Consider the following 21,442-nt stretch of genomic DNA (forward strand, 5'->3'; position numbering starts at 1 on the left):
TACAGTACTTCATGGTCTTTTCTATAGAATAAGTATAGTCCTAAAACTTTATGTAAAACAAGTCTTTTTTTAGATGCAGAGGAGATATTTATAGATCGAGGACTCTTATGAATCTTCCCACAGTGTGAATAAAGATACTTTATCTTTTGTGAAAATCCAGATTTTTTTTTTTGAGAGAGAGAGAGCACATGTGCGAACGTGGGGGTGGGGTGGCCAGAGGGGGGGGGGAGAGAGAATCTTATGCAGGCTCCACGCCCAGTGCGGAGCCCCACATGAGGCTTCATCTCATGACCCTGAGATCATGACCTGAGCGAAATCAAGAGTCAGACGCCTAACTGAGCCACCCACATGCCCCCAAAATACAGATTTTTAAATATATGTTTGCCAAAATCAAGCTACATGCAATCAGATTCATTAAATATTCAATAATCTGCAATAAATATCTGCAAGATATTATGCTAAGCATCCAGGGATACTGAAAAATGAATGAAATGCAATTCCTTGCTCAGGGAACCCTCTATCTGGTAGAGAAGCTAACATAATGATCTCAAACTAAGATTGGTGCTCCAGTAGTAAAGGCTTAGAAAATCAACATAAGCCCCAGAAAGGGAATAACCAGAGCTGCTGGACATCAAAGAAGGGGATCTGGGGCTCTGGGGTAAGTAGCAATGGATTTGGGGTGTGTGTGTGTGTGTGTCTGTGTGTGTCTGTGTGTGTCTGTGTCTGTGTTAGAAGGGGCAAGAAATGCAGGGGAGGAATACCATCAATAAAAATACCATTGCATGAAGCTCTATGTACGATGTGTTCAGGAAAAGGCACAGACATGGGGAGACTCAGAGATGAGGCTGGAAATGGGGATGGGGAGAAGAGTGAGTGAGCCTTGAACGCCACGCTGACAAGTTTCTATAGATAGGAGGGTACAATTAATAATTTTAAATAAGGAAAGAAAGAAATTATAATTATATTCAACAAGATAACCTTGGCCAGCCTGGCATGAACGGAGACTGGTGAAAGGAGAGAGGGAAACATCAGGAAGCTCTTTCCATAAGCAACAGATACAAAGACATGGGCTGGCAGTGAAATAAAAAAGCCAAACCGAACAAAATGACCTATGGGCTTGGAGACTATGTGTTTTCTGCTCATCTCATGAGGCTGGCTGGAGAAAATCTGTACAGGGAGCTATTTCTGGCCCAGGGAACCCCTGCCACATGCTTGGAATGATTTGGACAAACTCACCAGTAGGGCAGGGTGGGCTGCCACAGCTCAGCCTCTGCTTGATGGAAGGGAAGTGCTCCGGGTACTGAGAGGGTGCCAAGGTGTTCTCTGCTCTTAGACCTCTTAGACAAAGAATAAACTGTGTGCGAGGCCACTGAGGAGGGGGGAGGAAAGGGAGGGGGAGAGGAGTGAGGGTGATGATGGCTAACATTAGCTGAGTGCTTATTTTGTGCCAGGCATCATTCTTTTAAGTTATACATATGTGCTTCCATCACCCAAATATGGTAGATAGTAGTATTTTGCCCATTTTAATTTTTTAAAGATTATTTATTTATTTGACAGAGAGAGAGAGAGAGAGAGAGAGCATGAGCAGGGGGGAGAGGGACAAGCGACTCCCCGCTGAGCAGGGAGCCCGATGTAGGGCTTGATCTCATGACCCTGGGATCATGACCTGAGCCGAAGGCAGACGCTTAACTCACTGAGCCAGTGCCCTATTTTGCCCATTTTAAAGATGGAGGAATGGAGGTATGGAAACATGACCCAATTTGCTCAAGGTTAAGCAATTAACAAACAAGCAGTACAGCAGGAATTTGAAGGTAGAAAGTCTAATTCCAGACTCTGCTGCACTCTTAAGCACAAGTGAAAAATCTCGGCATAAATGATAGTGTTAATTTCAATGCATGCTGAAGGCCAGCCTGTTTTCATTGATCCACAGTGACCCGGGGTGGGGGGGGGGGGGGGAGTCTGAGAAGCCAGTGTCTGGTTCCCACCCAGATTTTTCCAGCAAATCCTTCAGGGGGTCCAGGAACAACCCTGACTTCCACACATCAAAGGAAGTCCAACTTTCAAAGGCAACTGGGACCCAGTCAATCTTCTTGAAATATCAGGAAAACAGAAATGACAACTCCTCTGGAGTGTCTGAGAGCAGGCCCTTTCTGGTCAGCATGACTGGAAATGAAACTTAACCATAGGATGAGTCATAAAGAGTTTTAAAATTGAGAATAATGACCTTCAGTATGAATTCACAGCCCTCCCTCTTCAGTGTCATAAACAAAAGTTAGATATTTTATATTTTAAATGTAGGTATTTTGGCATGACACAGTGTCTGAATTAGCATCAACTTTTCCCCAAAGTTCAAGGTATTTTAATGTTTTATATAATTAGCCTGTATTACTTTATATCATGACTATAAAAGGCCAGAAATCAAGAATCAGCACCAATCTGAACTGTAGTATACAACAATTTTCAATCTTACGATACATTACTTACATAGATTCTTTGTTTTAATCTTCAAATTCAGGCTTAAAAGTGAACCTGTTCAATCCTAGGATAGCATTGGCTACCTCAGTCAAGTCCCTATGGCCTCATGCATCCAAATATTAAGGTGAACTTCCTTTGTAAAGAAGGTGCCACCTTAAATTTACATTTTTTCAGTCTCACATTACACTGACCTCTTTGAACAAGGCAGAACTGTTTGGGGAAGACACTTGAAGTGACTTAAATGAATGTAGTTTTGAATGCTAAAAAGAGTCCACCTGAGGAAAGCCATGAAAAGAGAAGCAAAGAAAACAATGCAGACTTAGTTCACATTCCTCAGGGGACAAAGGACCTCACAATTTCTAATGCTGGACATTTTTGCAAACAAGCCTTTCAAAGATCACTTTTTAAAAAGGGATAATGTTCTATTTTCCAAAAACATGCATAATCTGAATTCAATCACGAGGGAACATCGAACCAAAGCAACAGACATTCTACAAATAAATGGTTGGAACTCTTCAAAACTATGTTAGAGACAAAGTTAAGACCAGGAACTCTCCCAGACTAAAGCAGAGTGAGGAGTCATGACAACGAAATGCTTGTGACCCTAGCTGGAATCCTAGAAGATAAAAGGGACATTAATGTTTCTTTGGAAGGTAGTATCAGCTTCTTCGGTCTCCTAAACAAACAAAAACCCAGAACTCCCTCAGTTACAGTAAAAACAACCTCTACTAAGCAAACTATGATACTTCTTAAAGACTTTTTTTTTTAGCCAGGATATTAGCACACATGATCTTGAAAGTCGGTATATGTGTTTAGATCCAAAATGTTTTGTAAGTTTATTTTTTTTTTTTTTAAAGATTTTATTTATTTATTTGACAGAGAGAGAGACAGCGAGAGCAGGAACACAAGCAGGGGGAGTGGGAGAGGGAGAAGCAGGCTTCCTGCGGAGCAAGGAGCCCGATGTGGGACTCGATCCCAGGACCCTGAGATCATGACCTGAGCCGAAGGCAGACGCTTAACGACTGAGCCACCCAGGCGCCCAAAATGTTTTGTAAGTTTAAAAGTAAAATTTGTGTTTACGAACATCTTTAAAACTTATTTTGTTCTTTTTTTTTTAAGATTTTATTTATTTATTTGAGAGACAGTGAGAGCATGAGCGGGGTGGAGGGGCAGAGGGAGAGAGAGAGAAGCAGACTCCCCGCTGAGCAGGGAGCCTGATGTGGTACTCGATCCCAGGACCCTGGGATCATGACCCAAGTGGAAGGCAGACGCTTAACCGCCTGAGCCACCCAGACGCCCCAAAACTTATTTTGTTCTTAAAAAAAAAAAAACAACAACACATTTTCCAAAGTAAGGTTGATATTCTTTACTTTGTCAACTTTGCTGCTACCTGGCTGTTTCAAGGGTATTTTGAAAGGAAGAGTCTTCACTCAGTAAGAAATATATATGTAATCCTTCTAACTGATGTTGAATCTGAAATATCAACTGTAATTATAATACCTGACAAACAGAAGAATAATAATCCCATCTTGTCTGTATCAGGCCTTTTAAAAGCAATGAGATCAAGTGTATATTTTCTCTGATTACTGGGAAAACTGGTGTGGCTTACATTTGTTTACAGTGCATTTTACTCTCATGAGTGTGGACTGTAACAGCGCCCAAAAGTATACGAACCAAACATTTAGAACAGGGGGGTGAACCATTACACGTGAACTGCACAATGATTAAAAAGTGTACAGCTCCAGCATATTCACAATTGTTAATGCAATCACATTCCAAGTACTTCCATTCTTGGCAGAGCTTGCAAACACTAATGCCAGAAAACATTATTCTTTTTCAAAATATTAACTCCTTTTTCAAAATTCTGATAGTGTTGAGTCTTAAAATCTTTTGGCACGGGTTTTAATAATTAATTGGTTAATGAAAAAAATCGAACTGGATAAACTAAAACGATTCGGCTATTTCGGCCACACTTGTAATCGTCAGAGCCATCATATATGGTCATTTCAAAGAGGTATTCCACAACATACGTCCCCTACCCCCGCCAGGCCAGCCAAGTGCCGTGGCTCCCTGGGACCCTGCACTGACACTAGGGCTCTCCCTCTGGAGGAACGCCGAGTGGCCTCCCACTCTCCTGGGGAACTGGGCAGCAGCCCCACAGGAACGCCCACCCTGAGCTGGGGCGCAGGATGACAAAGCACTCCTTCCTCCTCCTTTGCGGATGCCTGTGCTCCTTAGGGAGGTTCAAACTGACCACGGGACTATTTTAACTATGTTAAAATATTGGTCTAGTTCGTGTTTTGGGTCCAAGGAAATCGATTTGTTCTGTATTAACACTTTTTTTTTTAGATTTTTTTTTTTTTATTTCTTTATTTTTGTGAGAGAAGGGGGGAGAGAGAGAGCGAGCACAAGCGAGGGGTAGGGGCAGAGGGAGAAGCAGACTCCCTGCTGAGCAGGGAGCTGGACATGGGGCTCCATCCCAGGACCTTGGGATCATGACCCCAGGGGAAGGCAGACGCTTAACTGACTGAGCCACCCAGGCGTCCCTGTATTAACATATTAACTTATGTTTGTGAAAGAAAAATTAGAAAGTAGAGAGAAGATATAACAATATCAGTAGTTAAAACTTCTAAAGTCTCACTTTAAGATTCTGCTAAAGTTATGTTGTCTTATTTTATTGGAAGGTTTTTTTCTTACTGTTATAACATTAGCATATATTCATATTTTACCTAACACTATATCATAAGCAGCTTCCCATATTAAGTCTTTTAAACAAATATGTGTTTAATATGCCAAGTAATTGTAACATGTTTTAGTTAACTGGTTCCATGTCATTGAACTTGTTGATTCACTTTATTAAAAAATCATTTATTCACTGAGTAGATCTACTACATTCAAATCACTGGATTAAATATTATAAGCACATGCATATGAATAGTGGCTCCTCTCAGAATGCTCTTCAAAACTACAAAAGACACATATATATGCAACACACAGCATATGCATGTATACACTTTCTATATCTCGCCCTAAGCGTTTAATTTTTTAAAAATATTCTTACAGGACTAAAATATCCTAATTTTCTTTCCAGATATTTCCTTTATTGCTAATTTCCCTTACCCCTGTCTGCTGGGTTTGTCTTAGCATGACTGATCAGGAAATCTTTAAGGTAGCCACAAAAGAAACATTCTGAGCATCATTAAATATTTTATCTTAAGAACATGCCTAGCCAAAAATATTAGCTCTACCTGCATTTTAGACAAAATTGCTGTATGATATAATATTGGGCTAAGAATGTGTTGTGGTTTTCTTTGAGTTGTGGGACTGGGACAGAGGAGCAGACATCTGGAATCAGAGGTATCTGAACCACAAAAGACATGGACACAAATCCTCCTTTCATCCCTCAACTAGCTGTGTGACCTTTGGCATGTTACTCAAAAACAAAACAAAACAAAACAAAACCCCAGCTCACTGTGCTTTAGTTTCCCTATTTGTAGAAAGGAGTTAATAACATTTACCTCCAAGGTGGATATAAGGATTCCAGAAAATCTATGTAAGGGTCAAGCATGTGCCTGGCATTACAACAGACCCTGAATATGTTTATTTCTACAATGAGCACAAATTCTGTTTTTAAAAGATAAACCTAGCTGGTATATAGAAAAAATATAAAGAGAAAAATAATTTACTTGGCTTTACTGCTACAGGTGAATTGCAGTTCATTACTCATTTGCTAGTGATGGGTCTAGGCCTTGAAAATCCGACAAATCTAGAAATGGTGGAGATCGGTGCCCTGAAGCCGACCACAATCCCCTCAGAACCTAGCTCCTAATATGTCGTTAACCCTATGTGTTTCCTCTTTTCCTGGATATTCATGAATATACATCGGAGCTGATGAAGTAAACTCACGGTGTGGGAAAGCAACATCCATTCTCCAATCCTGCTTTGCGCTGATCTGCTCCCCTTTCTAGTTCTTCTCACCTCACCTCTGATTTGAGAGAGGTGGCAAGCAACAGAGAGGGCTACTTTCTGCTGCTCTGTCAGCAGACGGAAGTAACTGCTCCTGTTCCAGGAAAGTAGACAGTCCCCAGGAGACACCAGTGTGGGAAAGCCGTGGCTGGCCCAACAGCGTTTGCCTCACATCTTACAGGAGGGCTCTGAACTCAATCCTCCCCTCTGAATGTGAGTGACATTTCCTGGCTGATGAGGGATTCCCTGAAGAGTGCTTCCACAAATTAATACACACGTCATCACCAGTAAGCATTCCCAGGGGCTTTCAGCATCCCTCAAATACTCATTTTTCCCATTTGTTTGTTTTTTTATAAAGATTTTATTTATTTATTTGAAAAAGAGAAAGCATGAGTGGGAGGAGGCGCAGAGGGAGAGGGAGAAGCAGGCTCCCGCCGAGCACAGAGGCACACTTGGGGCTGATCCCAGGACCCCTGAGATCATGACCTGAGCCGGAGTGAGATGCTTAACCAACTGAGCCACCCAGGTGCCCCTCATTTTTCCCATCTGAATCAAACTGCAGTAAAAAGTTGCAACCAATTATACAAAATCAACTATCTTTATTCTGTCAGAGTAATTCAGCAATCATTAAAATAGACATAATATTCCCAGGGATAAAAAAAATCCTAGATTTTTTTTTCCATGGGGGCTAGATAAGCATAGACCTCTGAACGGTCTCCAGGCTAGTCGGGGCCTCCACGCTGGGAGGAGGCAGCAGGAAAGAGGAAACACGTCTGCATGCAAAGGTAAAGACAACATTGAAAGTTGTGTGTGTTTGAGAAATTGCCTGCAGAGCTAGTAGGCAGACAAAACCTGTATCGTTTTGGGAGCCATATGCAAAGAGAACTTCCATAAACCTCTAACCTCAAAAGAACCTGTATATAAGATTTCATCTTTATTTCTGAATTGTCTAAACCTAAGCTGTTTCCTTGGACTTGGGATCACAGGGTCACTGTTCTGGTGATTTCAGACTCCAGTGTGCTAACTGCACACCCCGAAGCACAAAAAAAGCTTGATTTCAAAAGATTATTTTGGAAATTGTCCTCTGCATCTGCTGTTCCCTTACCCAGAAAACTCTGACCTCAGACACATGTGCACAGTCCATTCCCTCGAGTCGTTCGGGTCTCTGCTCAAATGTCCCCGTATTGGAGAAGTCTTCCTGACCATTCCATTTGAAGTAGTAGAAACCGACTCAAAAACAGGCTCTATACAACCTTAGGATGCCTTGTTTTTGTTATTCTCATTCTTCTTTCTCACTACCCTTCATATGATAGATGCATTTGATTTTCCATCTGCCCTCCCCACCAAAGCAAGCTCCATGAAGGAGGAACTTTGTTTTTTCACGCTGTATCCCACAGAGTTCTTGAATACATGATCGCTGTTCAATAAATATCTGTCACATGAATGAATGACTTGTAGATGTTTTAGCCAAGTGCCATACATCTCCAATTCTCTTCCCAGCAAGATACATACTCAAACAAAGCCCCTGGGACACACACAAGGTTAGTGCTAAATCTCCTTAGATGTCTTTGTTGCAGCTTAGGAAGCAAGTGTGTCCACGTGAGCTACCCTAGGAGTTTACAAAAAGCAAGCTTCTCTTCTCATCTTCCCAGGCTATAATACTCACCAACACACCACTTGCCCTCCCTCCCAAGCTTCAAATTACGTCATGCTCACAGAAACCTAGACCTCTTTTCTTACCATACTGATCGGAATTGCTGGTGAAGAGAAGGTAGTCAGAAGCACAGGTCTGGGATTCAATATCCAGATCGCCTAACCTCAGAATCAGCTTCTTCCCTTTTGGTACTCTGATGGTCTTTTCACAAACCGTGTGATTGGGGTAAGTCCCTGGATAATTCTTAGATGTTATTGTGCCACTGTCCTGATAGGTCACTATGTGCCCACAGCCATCACCTGGTAAAGAAAAAGAGAATGAAAGAAGTGACATTAATTCTTACTGAGGATTGAGAGAGTCTAGTACAATCTCCAAGTCGTGTATGTTAATTCCTTCTTTGTAGAGGGAAAAGCTAAGAAGAAGAAGGAGGAGGAGGAGGAAGAGGGAGAAGAAGAAGAAGATTAAATTTTATATTATTTCAGGTTATTTCATCTGGGTTCCCAGTTCAATCTTCTGAATATTTTGGACCAAAGTGTTTCATATATTACAATGGAAAGCCTAATCATATCACTTTTTCTAATCATCTATTTATCTACCCATGAAAACTTGCACAGTAGGCCCTCGGCAGTCACAGATTTGCCATTTGTGGTTTCATCTATTAGCAAGCCGATGCCATGCAATAATTTGTGGTGGAGAAAATAATCGTACTTACTTCCAAGAGGGTCACTGTATTGTTAAACAGGAGAGCGTGCGGCTGGTGGAGTCTGAGATGTGGGCTGAGAGGAGAGTGACAGCCTGTCATAGCTGGAGGTTTCCAGCGGTTCGACATTTATGTCGCAGTTAATGACAGTCACTGACTGGAAGGCTCCTGATAGACCCAGGATGTGTCATTAGAGAATGCTGAGGGTCTAGTGCACTGAGTGCTTGGCACATGCCAGACCTGGCACTGCCGGAGACACAAAAAAGCAGCAACGGTGGCTTCACAGAACTCAGCAAAATGGGAGAGAGTCACATGTTCACGTCTAATACTGGGTGTCATGTGCCCTATCAGGAGCTTAAAGGGCTGAGGAAGGCAGGAGAGAATCTATTCCCATGAATCATCACTACTTCACTGAAGTAAGAAATTTTCTTAAGACTTTTCCGAATAGGGAAGTTCATCAATTGACCGACACATTGCTCCAGTAGATTAAAGTGACTGAGTCACTCACTCAAATATCTAATGGCATGCACAACTGGGTGGGTTGCAAGGTAAACGAGCATATGCTGCATTCAAATCACAAAATTCCTGTGGCTGGTAAGGCTTCACATAAAAGCAAGAATTTCTGCCCTTAACTGGAGGGAGAGAAAGCAGAAATTGGTGGAAGAAGGAATTCCCTGAGTAATAAAACAAGGCCTCTGCATCCCAAAGTCTCCCACAGAGAAGCCCCAATTTGGGCATAGTGGGAATCTAAAGCCCAAGGCGGCCTCCTTCCTCCTCTAGCCTCTTCCTGAGCTAAGGGAGGATTGGCCTGGGGCTTTCCTTTATCCCACTCTTTTCTGACCCTGAGGCTTGCAGCCCAAATGATAGTAGTAAACAAACAAACAAACAAAACAAAACAAAAAATTGGCAGGGGGCAGGGCAGAGCACTCCAGAAGCTACCCCGTCTCTGCAGATCAGTCCAAGGAGAGGAAATCCACCCATATTCCAGAAACTGCCACAAGATTACCAGCAGCTCCGGCCAGACGGATGGGGGATGAGAGTTCACTTTACCAAGAATACCAGCAGAAATGTAGATGGACACTCAGATAAAACTACTGTGACACCTGCACATCTAGGGAGAAGCTGTGGAATTCATATGGAAGACTACAGAGACCCATAGAAGTTTTTGAGAAGGTAGATAATGAAAGAAGTATTTAAAAAAGGATGATCAACCTGGTTGGCCAATGCTATAGGACCTAGAATGTGGGGAGAATCCAGCTCAGAAGAGCAGTACAAGGGCTAGGAACGGCACAGCTAGAAAGGGAAGGGGAAGAAAAACAGAAATTCACAAGAAAAAAGAAATCAACGGCTCAGGAACAACAGGTGTTGGTGAGGATGCGGAGAAAGGGGAACCCCCTTACACTGTTGGTGGGAATGCAAGCTGGTTGGTGCAGCCACTCTGGAAAACCATACGGAGGTTCCTCAAAAAGTTAAAAATAGAGCTACCCTGGGGCGCCTGGGTGGCTCAGTCAGTTAAACATCTGACTCTTCATTTTGGCTCAGGTCATGATCTTGGGGTTCTGGGATTGAGCCCCAAGTTGGGCTCCACACTGGGCATGGAGCCTGCTTGGGATTCTCTCTCTCCCTCTGCCCATCCCCCAACTTACATTCTCTCTCTCCTTCGCTCTCTCTCTCGGATAAATAAGTAAATCTTAAAACAAAAACAAACAAAAAAACCCCAGAACTACCCTACAACCCAGCAATTGCACTTCTAGGTATTTATCCAAAGGATACAAACATAGTGATTCAAAGGGGTACATGCACCCCAATGTTTATAGCAGCCATGTCCGCAATAGCCAAAGTATGGAAAGAGCCCAGATGTCTACTGACTGACGAATGGATAAAGATGTATATACAATGGAGTATTACTCAGTTATCATAAAGAATGAAATCTTGCCATTTTCAATGACATGGATGGAACTAGAGGGTATTATGCCGAACAAAATAAGTCAGTCAGAGGAAGACAAATACCACATGATTTCATTCATATGCGGAATTTAAGAAACAAAACAGATGAACATAGGGGAAGGGAAAGAAAAATAAAATGAGGTAAAATCAGAGAGAGAGATAAACCATAAGAGATTCTTAACTCTAGGAAACAAACTGAGGGTTGCTGGAGGGGAGGTGGCTGGGAGGATGGGGTAATTGGATAATTGGGTGATGGGCATTAAGGAGGACACCTGATGTAATGAGCACTGGGTGTTAGATGCAACTGATAAATCACTAAATTGTACCCCTGAAACTAATGCTAATTAGTTAACTAATGTTAACTAACTTGAATTTAAATAAAATCTAAAAAAAAAAAAATCAACAGACTTGGGTTTTGATTTAGTGGGGAAGAGAAGAAACAAAAAACCCACTGAGATTCTGAGTCCAGAAATGACTGGAACACTAAGGCTAATACAGATAGAATGAGAACCTCAGAGAGCAGCAGGTTTGGGGGCAAAGGTTGCGAGGTTGGTTAAGATTGAGGTGACCGCTGTACTTCATGACATCTCTGGCAGTGAGTACAAAATTGTTGAAAATTAAATGAAAAATATACTAGAGTGAAGCATATGGTGCAGAAGGACATAGTGCACAGGGCTTTGATTTAAAATTTGAATTATTTGCCTGCTTATAAAGGCTTTCGTTAAAAAATCCAATTTACAGTTTCTCTTGAAGACTGAAAGACATGGCAATGATACCAGCAGGCATTCTTATTGGGCTAGTGAGACAGTGGCTGCCCCTTTAAAGGAGAAAAATGCCCCTAGCTCCCTACCACATCCAAGCCGCTCATTTCTATGACGTGCCCCACCTTGGGAGGCAATGATTTTGAGCATGCTGACAGGGCAATGCTAGGGTAACTAGTATACAAACAATCATGCAAATAAATATACACATAACCCTCGCTAAAAAAGCCACCAAGATACTACCTGGTCAAACATTTAAACACCTCCCTTCTTATTACTATGAAATTCTCTGCTTTAATAAGAGAAGAAAAAGTGAACTCTTTCTGGAAAGCGCAGCTAAATATAAAATGAGGGGTAATTATATGTGAATCAACTTTCATATGATCATTGTATTCTCAATTTTACTTAAGTGACATGTCATGACAAAGGAAAATCCCAGGGTATCACGTTCATTCAACCCTGTAACTGTACTTCTTTCCAATCACTTTTACTCTAAAGCCCAGGAGGAAACTAATTTCACCTGGCGATACCAGCAGAAGGGGAGCAGGTCTGTCTTCAACACTCCCATCATTACTTTGCCTGGGGGATCTCTGCCTCCTTGGAAAAAGTTCTCTTTTCCATTAGTTATCAGAATGATACTCCAGGAGTCTTTGTTCTGCCAAAAAACCTGAAAGGAACTGCTGAGTCCTAATTTATTAAAAAGCAAGCTGTCATCAGGAGTTTGTAATTTCACCCCTGCCCATGGAAGGAGACTATTTATGCAGTTTTCTGTGGCAAGCACTAATAGAATAAATACATTTATTCCATGGTATTAACTACATCAAGAATTTTCACCCTATTGTCCTTCCACAGTCTTGATGAATTCAAAAAACTAGATATAATAATACTGTAATAGATACTTGAAACTGTTAAGAGTAACTTAAAATGTTCTCACCACAAAAAAGAAATGGTAATTATGTGAGGTGATGGAGAGGTTAGCTAACATTATGGTGGTAATAATTTTGCAATATTTAAGTGTATCAGATCAACACATTGTAGACTTAAACTATACATCATATGTCAATTATATCTCAATAAAGTTGGAGAAAAAAAAGGCCTAGAAATATGTCAAAGGGGAGAATGGAGAACTGGGAGGGAAAGAAAATGCCCACCATACCATGGATTGTATAAGGCAGATGCTTCAAATGATCGACAGTAGGCAAGCAATATTCCCATGACCTCATCCCAACACTCAGGTAGCTTACTCTGATCACCTAACTCTAGTAAAGAATCACTGACAAGGAAGACGACAAGTTATTTAAAAATCTATCATTTCCTGTTCCATTTCTTGCATATCAATGTCAATTTCCTGGTTGTGATTGGCAAGATGTTATAATTGAGGATAACCTAGTTAAAGGGACCCAACATTTCTCTCTATTATTTCTTGCAACTGTATATAATCGACAGTTATCTCAGAGAAAGTTTAATTTAAAAAATGTGTCAGTCTGGTTAAGTTTGGCTGACAGAGGATGAAAATGAGGAGGCTTTCATTTTCTATTTTATACTTTACTATTTGGATTTGTTATTCTGTATAAACTATTTAAACTGTGCTTAAATATTATCCACATTTGCACTGAAAAGGTACGCATGGAATGAAAACCAATAAAGGAGGCCACGTTTATTCTAAAAATCTCTCTATACCAAATTCATTACCCACATTTCTCATATTTGTCTGAGGAGCATGGGGTATTATGTCTGAGAGGGGCCCCTATACATGCTCCAGTTGACAGATGAGAAAATACAATGTATATCGGCTTTCCTTAAGGCTACTTTACTGATGGTGGGATTTACCAATGGCTCTAGGATTTTTTTAAATTTTTTTTAAAGATTTTATTTATTTATTTGACAGAGAGACACAGTGAGAGAGGGAACACAAGCAGGGGGAATGGGAGAGGGAGAAGCAGGCTTCCCGCCAAGCAGGGAGCCCGACATGGGACTTGATCCCAGGACCCCAGGATCATGACCTGAGCCGAAGGCAGACGCTTAACGACCGAGTCACCCAGGGGCCCCATGGCTCTAGGATTTTAAAAACAATTTTGCCTCTCTTCTTTATTTGATTTTGTAACAGATATTTGTGTTTAATCTTAAAAAAAAAAAAACAATATCTGAACTGCTGCCCTTAAGACCTCCCTTTGGATGCTTTCATGACATTGTCCTATTAAAATGAACAGTTCCCTAATGAGAGGTAACTGACTCCTGCAATGGTCATAAACAGATGGAAAACCACTGGGTAGAAGGTTGAGAAGAACTTTAAAATGGAAGTACCAGCTGTGTTACCAGCTAACTTACTGATGGATCCTAGCATGAGGAAAAGTAAGGTAATCAGTTACTATGTGTCTCCAGGGAGGATAAAATGTGCTCTATGCACCAACACCTATGAACACTGTTGCCAAAAAGCAAAACGTGAATCAATAACTGACTCCAAATCTCATCAAGTCTTTAAGTCTAACTTCCAGGTTATAGGAAACACACAAGTTTATTGACACCACAAGAAAGCCATTAGCCACATCCGGGCTGGGACATTCTAGGTGCAACTGACTGAGTTTCTTCAACAAGGAATTGTATAAAGAGGCATGAAAGAAAGTATTTACTTCAGATTAAAGGAAAATGAAATAAACAGCAACCAAGTGGATTTTGTTTGGATTCTGATTTGAAAAGCCAACCTTACAAAACCATTTAAAGAAGGTAAGTGGGGTATTGCTGTCAGGAAAGTATTATTCATTTTATTAGGTGTGATAATGGTATTGAGGTTATGTAGGAAATGTCTTCTTTTAGGGAGGCCTGCTCACATATCTGAGCTGAAATGACATGATGACATGAGGTCTGGGATTTGCCTTAAGATAGAAGAGTAAAAAAAGGGAGGAAGCAGGATAAGAAAAAAGAGACAGGGAGAAGCTGATGGTTGCTGTAGCTGCGATGATGAGGGTGTACAGGTTTTTTCATTTTTATTTTTTAGTTTTTCTCATTTTTATTTTTTTAAAGATTTTATTTATTTATTTGACAGAGCAAGAGAGGGAGAGAGAGGGCACAAGTAGGGGGAGTGGCAGGCAGAGGGAGCAGCAGGCTTCCTGCTGAGCAGGGAGCCCGATGAGGGGCTCGATCCCAGGACCCTGGGATCATGACCTGAGCCAAAGGCTTAACCCACTGAGCCACCAAGATGCCCGGAGGGTATACAGGTTTTTTAAAAAAACTAAAACGAAAAGAAATGAAGGTCAATCTTTAGGGCAAAAAAAACACAACCTTGATTTGGTGGATTAAGGTCCACATGGTGTTGGGAGCCCTGATGGGCAGTGAGCCACAGTGATACTGTGGCGTGGGGCGAGACCACTAGATTCAACTGCCACCTACTAACGTCAAAGAGGAGGCTGTGGAAATAAGGGAGAAAGAGGAAGCTTTGCTACCAGGAACTTGTCTATTCTTCAAAAGTGGCTACGGCGCAATGTTTATCTTTTTCTTCCTTTGAACTGTAATTTAATTGCCAAAGTGCCAAAGCACATGATGACTGAACTATGCGTCATTTCCTCTCTCCTTAGGCGGAAAGGTCCTCTCCTCTGCAGAGTATGTGAAGGGTGGTCACTCCATGATGGGCCTAAATCCTGGGGTCTGCTTGGAGCCAGACCTGGTTTGTGAGATTGACCAAACCCCTTCTCAAATCAAGTGACAAAAACAAAACTGAATGAAGGTATGATTTTGGAAAAGGCTGTAAGTACTCAGTATTTTATAGCTCCCCAAGTGATCTCTACACAAAATTTAAGTATTTTAGCTCTGAACATTTGGCAACAATCTAAATTAGAAAAGGCTGGTTAAACTATGGTATCTCCAAGCAATGTGATATTAAGGAAAAGTTAAAGTCATGTTTTAGAATTCTATTTAATTTAAAAACAGAATATTGTGTACACATAGATATAAAGGGAATATGTTTGAAGCACTATGATGTAGGATTACAAGTGATTTTCATTTTCTTTATACATTTATTTTCTAAATTCTCTGCAATGTGAAAACATTATGTATAAATCAGAAAAATAATATAATTAAAAATACCAAATTTACCTAATATTCTCTGTAACATAGGCTACTTTCAGCATTAGCCTTAAAGTGTAAACTGGAAGAAGTCCCTTTAAACTAATACACAGAAACTTGTCATTAAAAACTCACTCAACAAACAGCTGGGACCTTAGTATAATGTAGTTCCCACTTTAAGAAGCTCACAGGCAAGAGGAGAGGTGTATGTTAACAAGGAATTCCTGAGAGTAAAGTGACAGTTCCAAAACAAGAGTATGGGCTCAATATCTGTTCTCCAAATGCCTGAAAGCAGACGTCTCTACACTTTTAATGTTAGCTGTTCCGGAAGTATGGATATACAAGGTATTTTCTAAAGAAGCTTAAAACAAATCCTAGATGCTTGTCTACACACATCAACTGTTTATTTAGTCTACTCTAATTCCACCCACTCCAAAAGGAAAACAATAACTTCCTTAAAAGACTACTTCCCGTTTGATAAGAAATCATGTTCCACTAACAGAAAAGTGAAATTAAGATATACCCGGGATGAACTGAGTTCTGTAATACTACAAAGCACGATTTAGGCTTCAAAAGAACACTTTCAACTGAATTGCACTTGTGGAAAATTGTTTGGATGACATGAAATAAATAGTGCAAAAATTCCTTCAGTTATGAACTAATCCATACAATAAAACAACAGACTTCAAACTTTTTTAAATTACGACCCATAGTTAGAACATAGGTTTTTCGTTACAGTCTAAGCAAGCACACATGCATACACATGCAGAAACAGAAAAAAAAAAAGTCTCATGTTACAATTCTTTCTACTGTACGTAACACACTGTGAGATTTCCTATTCCATCTCATTTTTTTAATTGAAAGCGTGCTGGTTGTGTCAACTGAATTGATTTTACTGCCTACTGATGGGTCACAACCCGCAATTTGAGAAAGAGTGCTCTGAAATATCAGAAGAGTGAAACCATTTCTAGAAACATGATTTCATTACAGTTGGATCCTTCCTCTTCTCATATTCAAGTTACAACAGGTCTCAACACATATAGGATCATCCATGTGTGGGTGTGAGAAAATTTCTCCCCATGTCTAAGATCAAGTGAGCTCTTGATGACTACAGTCTTTTCAGCCACAAAGAGGAGCCTGCAATTATTACAGAGTTCTTTGTCTGATGGCAATGTGAACCGATTTCCCAAGGTATTACTAATTTCACTGTCAGTCATACTCTCTCATAAACTTTGCTTTTCTCCCACTGTGCTTAACTTTTTTACACTGTGTGTTGCCCGAAAAGGAATGGAAGAACCAGGGCAGTAGGGTCTACATGGTTACGTGGGAATAAAACTAGTAAGACATAAGTTATGATGATGAAACTTCAATTATTCAAAATCTTTACTGTTCTCCAAAGGAAAACAGCTATTATGCTGATAGAAATTACAGCCATAGACTCGAAGCACATGACCAAGTTCTGCAAAACTGTTGTAGAATCTCTTTAAACATTACTGTCACCACATATAAAATAGATGCTAACGATATGACTAACAATCCAATGAAGAAGACACTTTGGCCGAGCCGATGAAAGATATTTGGCAGCAAAATAAATGGAAACATAAGGTACTTACTGTCAAAAGTCTCTCCATGTAAACTCTTAACACAGTGTTTCCTATGAGCTAAAAGAATCACTTAAATCCATTTGAATGCATGCAAATGAAACAAGTCATTTCAAGAGGTCCTATCCAAGACTGCTCTCAAATGTGAGATTGTTTCCAACAGGGTGCCAAAGACAAATTGGGCACCTGGGTGGCTCAGTAGGTTAGGCGTCTGCGTTCAGCTCAGGTCACGATCCCAGGGTCCTGGAATTGATGCCACGTCAGGCTCTCTGCTCAGCGGAGAGTCTGCTTCTCCCTCTCCCTCTCCCCCTCCTCCCCGCTTGTGCTCTCTCCTTCTCAAATAAATAAAAATCTTTAAAAAAAAAAAGACATCAAACGTTATAATGTTCACATAAGAAGCATCATTTACACCTAATGGAAAAAAAATCTTAAAGCCTAATTTAATGCTACCCTTTAATGTGCTATCAGTAAAACCATGGTTCTTGTTTCTTGGTCACTCTCCAGTCCTGTGATTCCTAAGGAAAAGTTAAAGATCACTGGCAGAGGTATGGTGGTGGAGGAAGAGGGTTTGCACACCTATTGCTTTTCTAATTTCATCAATTATTTCTATATACTTGGGAGGTGATAGAGCACAACGGTTATGACACTGGGTTCCTGCCCAGTACTGGCCGTGTGGCCTCAAGTGAGTCCCTTTACCTCTCCAAGCTAAAATTCATCATCTGTAATATAGAGACAATGGTCGTGCTCAACTCACAGGGTTATCATTAGTATTTTTTTTTAAGATTTTTTTTTATTTGAGAGAGCGAGAATGAGAGAGAGAGAGAGAGAGCACATGAGAGGGGGGAGGGTCAGAGGGAGAAGCAGACTCCCCACTGAGCAGGGAGCCCGATGCAGAACTCGATCCCAAGACTCCAGGATCATGACCTGAGCCAAAGGCAGTCGCCCAACCAACCGAGCCACCCAGGTGCCCATGGGTTATCATTAGTACTAAGTGAGATAATGCTAGGAAAGTATTGAGCATAGAGACTAGCATCTAGTAAGAATTCAAAACATTTTAACTGCCATATTTTTACTTAAAACTACTATACATATTAAAGTATCAAGAATATTGTTTTGGATTTGCTGACTCTGTCCAAATTCCCTCACTCATTGGCTCTATGATCATAAGAAATTACCCATTTTGTGTGTATCAGTTTTCCTCATCTTTAAAAAGCCCAACCACAGCTGGGCATGGTAAAGACGAATGAGGCTGTGTTAGGTGCTGAAAAGTCTAAATTGCCAGAAACTCTAATTAGAATGCCCCCGGCCCCCAGTATGTATCTAGGGCCCACTAACTGCTAGGTCAGCATCCCCCAAAGTAGGTACTGTGCGCTTTTGAGTGTTTGGGAGACTTAAAAGGAAGTCAAGCCTTCATCTCCAAAAAAGATTTGCAAGATAAATAAGCTTGCAGAATCTCACCTTTTTCTTCAACCATAGGACATCTTGAAGCCCTTGCTTCACGGGTGCTCTCTCAGGAGACACAGGTGGTCATATTCCCAGAGAACCCCTTCCTCAGTGGGCATCTCCTGTGTATAGCGTTCTGTGGGGCACACGGCCGGCCAACTCCTGGGCGAGGCTCTCAAAAGTGGGACACACACAGAGATCCCATGATGGGGCTTCTGGGATTAAGGCTCAGATGCAGAGAAGTGGATATTGGCCTTGAAAGTTCTAAGAACAATACTGAAATTATACTATGTGAATCTGACATTCAAATATCTCTTCCCACTGTTGGTAAGTTACAAGTGCTTTGGGAAAATTGGTAACAAATCGGATGCATTGTTTCAGAGAAGGTTCTTAATTTCACAGATTAAAAGGGGGAAAAACTTGTTTGTGCAGCAAAACACATCTAAGACAACTATTTATCTCTGTCGAATAGATGCTCAGGATAAGGAAGTCAGAGAAAAGCAGCCACTGACCTTTACTAATAATGTCAGGATGTTGATGTAATGTCCAAGCTGCAACTGCTTCACCAGTTGCTGCAGGTGAAGATAAATGGGAGAAATCTTTCCTGTCTCTACAACGTGCTATACTTCCTAACTTTGGCTCCATGTTACATATACATATCGCCAATATTCAGATAAAGTGTAACTGGACATTGACTCTTCCCTCCGGAATGAAAAAAAAAATCCAATATTACCAAGTATAGATAAAGTTAACCTGAGTTTTAGAAGTTAAAACTATCAATGTTTCTCTCTCTCTCTCTCTCTCTCTCTCCCTCTCTCTCTCACACATACACATACACACCTTTTCACTTTCCCAGATATATTTTTCAAAAGCTCAGTAAGAACCAAATGTTACTGGGGTGTGGTTCAGATGGTTAGGCGTCTGCCTTCGACTCAGGTCATGATCCCAGGATCCTGGGATCAAGCCCCGCGTCTGGCTCCTGGCTCAGTGGGGAGCCTGCTTCTCCTTCTCCCTCTGCCTCTCCCCCTGCTCATGCTCTCTCTCTCTCTCTGTATCTCTGTGTCTCAAATGAATAAATAAAATCTTAAAAAAAAAAAATACAACAACTAAATGTTACTGGAATAGGAAAAAATCATAAAATTGTGAAAATGCTAACACTTAGCATTTACTAAGCATTTATTGTAAAAGGTGACAGATACAAAGTATTCTAAGGGACTTTGTTATCTTACTTAATTTTCTTATGATGATCATATTTGACAGACAATATTAGCTTACTTTTTAAAATTCTGAAGCATTTCATTTATACACATACAACCAGATAGACATATATAAAGAATAGTATCTCAAACATCCAAGAATATACCCCATAGTTCATAAGATGGGCCATTTCTGATACAGCACAGTCGGGGCCCACCACACCCTTTTTTCATCCCACATCCTCCTGTTATTACCCCTGTTCTATGTGTGAAGAGATGAGGCTCTGAGAAGCCGGGTAACTCAGCCCAGGTGGCTGAGCTGGCATCTGAAACTTGTCTGAACTCCAGAGACCATGGACCTCAATCTGCTTTAAGGCTGTGTCTGCTAATGTCACCCAATGAGGAAGTGAGTAAACTGAGGCAGACAGCACTAAGACATGCCCAAGCTCATGCTACTGCTGAGCAGCATGACTAGTACTAAAACCCACATTTATTTTTTTATAGTCCTAATTTTTTTGTCTCAAAATTAACATGAGGAAAATAGTCATGTTTAATTCAGGGAGTCTTGTAAAACTCATGAGAAATTCCATCATCCTCTCTTTTTAATTATTTAAGCAGGCACTTTTTACCACACTATTAAGAGGCAGTCTAATGAGAGGTGACTATTTCACCTCCAACAAAGTTTTGTTTACTGTGCTTAGCATCGATGTGGGTCAAGAATGTGCTCTGTAAATGAAGATTTCAGTGGATCAAAATGCTGCTTCTCAACCTTCTGTAGGCACACCAGTCATCTGGAGATCTCAGTAATATGCAGGGCCTAGAAATTCTGCACGTCCAAAAAAGTTCTTGGTAATGACTATTCTGCCGATCCCTATAAGGTATACTCTGAGTAGCAAGACACTTAAATAGCCCTTATTAATGAATCCCTATTAATTGGGATCTTGCAGTGAATCTTTTTTTTAAAATGAAAAATCCTTGGCAAGAGAAACAAAAGCAAAAATGAACTATTGGGACGTCATCAAGATAAAAAGCTTTTGCACAGCAAAGGAAACAATCAACAAAACTAAAAGACAACCTACAGAATGGGAGAAGATATTTGCAAGTGTCTTATCAGATAAAGGGCTAGTATCCAGGGGTGCCTGGGTGGCTCAGTCGTTAAGCGTCTGCCTTAGGCTCAGGTCATGATCCCGGGGTCCTGGGATCGAGCCCTGCGTAGGGCTCCCTGCTCAGCGGGAAGCCTGCTTCTCCCTCTCCCACTCCCCCTGCTTGTGCTCCCTCTCTTGCTGTGTCTCTCTCTGTCAAATAAATAAATAAAATCTTTTAAAAAAAAAAAAAGGGCTAGTATCCAAAATCTATAAAGAACTTATGAAACTCAACACCCAAAGAACAAATAATCCAGTCAAGAAATGGGCAGATGAATAGACATTTCTCCAAAGACATACAAATGGACAACAGACACATGAAAAAAATGCTCAACATCACTTACCACCAGGGAAATTCAAATCAAAACCAAAACTGGTATACCACCATATACCAGTCAGAATGGCTGAAATTAACAACTCAGGAAACAAGAGATGTTGGTGAGGATGCGGAGAAAGGGGAACTCTCCTACACTGTTGGTGGGAATGCAAACTGGTGCA

General features: G+C 40.8%; 1 protein-coding gene across 1 annotated transcript in view; it reads right to left on the reverse strand.

Moving 5' to 3' along the window:
* Positions 1-21,442, reverse strand: part of DCBLD1 (discoidin, CUB and LCCL domain containing 1) — a 63,901-nt gene that overhangs the window by 31,600 nt on the left and 10,859 nt on the right. Inside the window, exon 2 of the mRNA XM_028117063.2 lies at positions 8,182-8,394. Coding sequence (XP_027972864.1) covers positions 8,182-8,394 — 213 coding nt within the window. The remainder of the gene's footprint in view (positions 1-8,181; positions 8,395-21,442) is intronic.

This window comes from Eumetopias jubatus, unplaced genomic scaffold, assembly GCF_037043125.1.
Source record: "Eumetopias jubatus isolate StellerSeaLion01/CBP00866 unplaced genomic scaffold, mEumJub1_p1.0 scaffold_6, whole genome shotgun sequence".
Lineage (NCBI taxonomy): Eukaryota > Metazoa > Chordata > Mammalia > Carnivora > Otariidae > Eumetopias > Eumetopias jubatus.